The 5,454-nt window shown below is 35.8% G+C and overlaps 1 protein-coding gene across 1 annotated transcript in view; it reads right to left on the reverse strand.

Annotated features, from left to right (window-relative positions):
• MRVI1 (murine retrovirus integration site 1 homolog) overlaps positions 1-2,707 on the reverse strand; it is a 30,545-nt gene extending 27,838 nt beyond the window's left edge. The window contains exon 1 of the mRNA XM_010145257.1: positions 2,602-2,707. Within this exon, the coding sequence (XP_010143559.1) occupies positions 2,602-2,670 (69 nt within the window). The 5' untranslated portion in view covers positions 2,671-2,707. The remainder of the gene's footprint in view (positions 1-2,601) is intronic.
• Positions 2,708-5,454: the final 2,747 nt, after the last annotated feature.

Here is a 5,454-nt window from a genome sequence, read left to right on the forward strand (position 1 = left end):
AAAAAAGAAATGCAGAAGCTTGAATGATGGAATAATCAGTTTATGAGAAACATTACGAACATCTGAGACAGACTTTTCCTCAGCAGTGAGAAGATCCAGTAAAATAGCATTCAGGATACAAAGAGAGGAGAAAGCTGGAAATAGAAATAGGGATTTATTTATTTAAAAAAAGAGGGCAAGATGGCAGCTCACAACCAACCCTGGACAGAGGGAGATTTATAGGCCACTATAAATCCTAACATAACTGGTAAGGATCTAATTTTCTTTGCTGCAGGTATGCATTATACATATAGAAATTACATTTTTATTACTAAAAATCTGAAATAAGTTTAAGGGTATCAGTCAAAGCATATTACAGTATTACTTCATGAAGTAATGTTATTTTGTGTGAAATAAATCTAATTAAAATATAGAAATGACTAAAAATTACATCTGACCGAAGTTCTATGATTTTTGGTGGGAGAAATTATTCTGCATAAAACTTCTCTTAAATGTTCAATACTTACTGTACAAGATAGCACACAAACTAAGAGTTCAACTGCATACTCTTAATTCAGACAACATTTCAAGCAGGGGTCTAAAGTTCTTGGAATTAGGCTGACTGGCCTCACACCTGTGTTAAAGGGATTTTGACATCTACTTGCCTCAGGAATACGTCGCTAATGAATACTTTGATGAACGTTGTTTAGAGTTAGTCAGAATGGTGAACACAGGCTGCTGTAAGAAATGCTGAAGTGGAAAACCGTATCTGTTTTCTCAAAATGAATTTGAGAAATATAACCCAGGTCTTCCCATCATTTGAAAGATACTTGAAATAAGCAAGAAATTACAGGTGATATAAGGTTCATTTTCTTTTTCTCAGAACTGATTTGTGAATGTGTGTGCGTTTCTGCATGCTGGGAAGAGGCAAGACAGAATGAGGAAATTGTTAGACAACAGACAGCACTTCAGGGAAGATGAGAATCCATATTTGGAAAGTTTTGTTCAATGGCAGAAAAGAAGTCCACATGTTGTTAGTTCCTTCTGATGCCCTCTCCTTGCAAGTCCTTATCTCACGACAATAAGATATTTTACTTATTACACAGTCACTCTGTAGAACTTGGACTCCAGCAAGGCCTGAGTTATTGCAGGTATGAACAAGATCAAACAACACTGGTCAGCTGCAATCCTTAAGTAGGCTCCTGAGCAGTGTGTTGATTAAAATCCTTCCACTGTTACTCTCTGCACAAAAATATCAATTTATCTAAAACAAAGCATTTTGCACAATTCCTTGATTGAGGAACTATCATATTATCACAGTGCCTTTAAGACCTACCTCTAAAAGGCCTGTATAATGTATTAAAAAGTTACTTAAATTTTTTACTTTAGATTAGGTGGTTGGAATTCTTCATTTCTCATATTTGACAAGAGCACACACAGGATCAGATTCATCGATGTCTGCTAGCTTTTCTTATTTTTTTTCTCTTCAGATATGTTTTACCCAGCAAATATTTTGTGCTAAAATACTCTTCACATGGATGAGTTAAAAACAAACAAACAAAAATCTTCTTGACTTAATATATGTTCTCAGCTAAGTCTGATGAATTTGCATCCATCTGGGTTGTTTATCGTAAGTCAGGAAACTAACACTCAGCACAACGTACAATTTAGATGGAATGCATGACAAATCAGTGTAGCGCTCACTGCTGACATATTTTCCAACAATGTTAAAATAGCGGATGTTTTCATCTAAAGTGTAGAATACAGTGTCCTCAAATCCAATGACAGTGACACTTTTTTAACTGAGGATGTGCCAGATTATAAATCCTCTCTTTTTTTTTTTTTTACACCAGTTTGCATAAAACAGGATGACCTGGATAACCTGTGATTTTGTAATCACTGTAAATTCTTTATTTCAGCTAAGCTAACAATTAAAATCCCTCCAACACTATTAGAACATAAAATTGCTTTTTATCAGTGGTATAAATTATTCATAAGGAAGAAAAATCCTTTTTTTTTTTTAATTTATCTGCAAATAAAACATGTAGATGCCACGAATTAGCAATATGATGGATATACCTGGGGACCACCCACTTTCTCTCTGTATAGTTCCAGTATATGTTGAGCTACTGCTGTGGCAAATAAAGCACTGAGAAAGGCTGCAAACCAAAAAGCAGATTTCCATCCTTCACACACACATGAATTCCGTAGCAACTTCTGCGGCTGTAAAGGCAGCACTACATGTTTCAAGACTACTGTGAAGTACAAGGCTAAGTTCTTTTCTCAATGGTTAGGTTACAGTTTTCTGTAATAACATCAAAAAGGACATTTTTGGACAGCTTTGATATAAATAGTTCAGAAAAGGCAGACATACAAGCCTCCAGATCAAATTGATAAACAAGTGCTCAAGCAACTTTGGTTTTATTTCTTAGTCTATAAAAATATTTGAAGAATTCTAAGAATATCAACTGAAAGTTCATTCATAGCTTCATCAATTAATCAAAACACACCAACACATAGTGAGTACTAGATTTTAGGTTATAAACACCTAAATAGACACAAACAGGTTTCAGCCTCAGGTTTTCCACAAGTGTCAGAGAACACCTCTGTATGAGTGCTTACTTTGGCTGGAGGAGAACTGTTGTGTGGTGCCTCTTTTGATTGTCCCTTGTCTTCAGGTGAGGTTGGCATGGTGGACAGCGTGAAGCACGTGGAACTGCAATGTGGACTAACAGGACCATGCACTGCTGAGAATATCTGTTTCAAGTTAGACTGAAGGCATAAGCGCTGAGAGGCCTTGTGATCTGCAGGCTGTGTTAGATGCCAAAAATACAAATCAAATCTGTTTAAAACTCTATGCTCTGAGATCACTTTACAATAACAAACAGTTTAAAATTAAAAATGCTATCTTGTGTTTTATTAACTAAAGCTTTCAAGGTCAAATATAACTTGGTAAATGCATGCAAAATGGACAACCTTCTGTTCTTGTTGCTATCTACATCTCTTCTCTCCAGTTTACAGATTGGGGTTTTTTTGTTACTATGACTGTTTTGGCTGTGACTAAACTACCCTCTCTAAAAGTCCTCTAAGAAGGAAGCAGCATCCTGGATATCCATAATAAGCCTTTTAGTAACTAATAAAGTCCTAATGTTACAGAGCGTGATCTCAGAGAAAGGAGTGAACTGGAAACCCAGATGGTGGCACTCTTCCTCTGAGCAAGAGCAAGGCCTAGGTGCATTGTGCAAAGACTTGGTGTACACCTGCACAAGACAACACCGTGCGAGACGCTTCTGAAGCAAAGGAGCAGTAATGCCCAAATGGAAAGAAAATCACTGTCTATTAGCTGAGAAAAATTTTGTTATTAGCATCAACAGGAGCTACTGCCTTCACAAGGATATTACTAGCATTAAAGCCTCAACAGTAGTCTGAAGATGAGAGATGTTGAGTACTAATCCTTACACAGTGTAGGTATTATTACAGGACTTACTATGACACCTACCGGATAGTTAAGGAACAGTCCTCATAAATTATTCAACTCCTTGGTGTTGCCTACAGATGACAGACAACGCAGTTATCAGAGACAATCTGGTATAGAGTTTCTGTCTGGACTAGTAAGAGCTAACCATATTCCCTTTACAGTTAATTCACAGCTGTGTATACAATGGAGCTGTACACTCAAAAAGTAATATAACAACTTGAATAGTGTGCCAAGGAGATAAATATACCCAACAAGCATAGGTTCAATGTCTAAAATGTGTTATTTTCTCCCAAACAAATTACTAATCTCATCTCAATCCCTTTAGTCTTCTGGAAATCAAGCTAGATGGAACAGAGAGGCTGAGATGTGGAGATTAAGTTCAAGGCACTTATCAGTGTTGTAAGATTGACCTTCTACAGTTTTCCTTTCCATTTCAGGGAAAAGCAGAGAATTCTATTCAGACACATGTTGGTCTGACAATTATCAAAATACTTATGTTGATTTAAAAAAAAAGAGACAAAATCATTCACAAGCAATACTGAAGCAGCTGCAGTAGTAAGAAGTTCCTTACCTCTGTTTTCGCAGAAAAAATTGTCATAAAACGTACAGAAGGTGTGAAAACTTCGGACTACAGAAGAAGCTAAGACCCATACTTTTATTAGGTTTATTTCACATTATATTGAAAACTCAATTCTCACTTATTAGAAGAAGAATACAAGGTCGCCTTGTATAAAATTTAATGCAAAACTAATAGATTGTAAAGATTATCTCTACACAAGGATTGTTGATGTGTTCAGAAGAAATATTTATTTCATTGAAATTCTTTGATAAAGACTGCGGAAAAGATGCAGGATATATGACACAATTATGTCATAAGACCAAGATAAAGACTTTTCCTGAACAGTGAGCACAATTTTTTTCAGAGCAGTATAAGCTGTAGAAACAGCATGTTTCAAGCTTTTGCAGAAATTTTGAACCTGTTATGAATTAATTTCTAGCACTACTGCAATAAATAGAAGTTTGTGATTGTATCAGGATTGTACCCACCTCTGACTTCAAATAAGAGTAGAGGAAGCTTTTTTAAGAATAAAAAGATTTAAAAGTGTTTAAGGCATAATATCTCTAAAATCCCTAATATGATGGAAAACAGACATCTATGATTACATGGTTTTTAATAAACCCACAGAGATTAGGCAGAGAGCAGAATTATTAAAACACTGGTGTGTTTCAGCAGTTTTGTATCAAACAACAATCACCAGCTATTAACACACAAAGACAAGACAGGAGTAAGGTAACTAAAAAAAGAGACATGGACTTGCTTTTCATCTCTGTAACAAAATCCTGGCATCCTATCCAATTTCCGAGTTTGCAAGAACTCAAATTCGAACAAAAACAAGAAAGAGAAGGTATAAATTTGTTTATTTATCTAATCCCTCTTAGTATTTGCCTTATGAATTTATAATGGTTCTGACAGGCTCAAATCAACAGAATGCTGGGCCTGAAAAATCAGGAATGTTTCAAGTCATGGCCAAAAAGTATTTGCCATGCTACATGGAGTTGTGTAAGTTATTGCACTGAAGTGTTTATTCCCAGTCTTAGCTGAATTCCTAACACATACTAAACTTATAGTCATATGGACACAGGAGCAAGCTATTAAGCACATCAAGTTTCAGTTCATTTTTCAGATTTAAACCGCAAAAAAACATTAAGAGAAAAAAAATAATCAGCAAGCTTCCAAGAATAGAAAGGGACAAATCCTGAGCTGTGTTGTCTTTAAGATGCAGCACAGAAAGTACAGCCAAGGGATAACAGAGAGTAGAAGGATGAAGATGAATTTATGCCACTTTAACAACTCCTGGATTTGGAGCTGACTGAATTCAGTCCATCTCTGTCTGACACAATTAGAACCTTTCTCTGACTTTCTTCTATTTTTTGCTAATATCCCTTCAGAAAACTCCAGTGCTGAGGACTGTATTGGAGTAGCAAAAGCTTGCATA

This window comes from Buceros rhinoceros, unplaced genomic scaffold (genome assembly GCF_000710305.1).
Source record: "Buceros rhinoceros silvestris isolate BGI_N320 unplaced genomic scaffold, ASM71030v1 scaffold1871, whole genome shotgun sequence".
In the NCBI taxonomy this organism is placed as follows: domain Eukaryota; kingdom Metazoa; phylum Chordata; class Aves; order Bucerotiformes; family Bucerotidae; genus Buceros; species Buceros rhinoceros.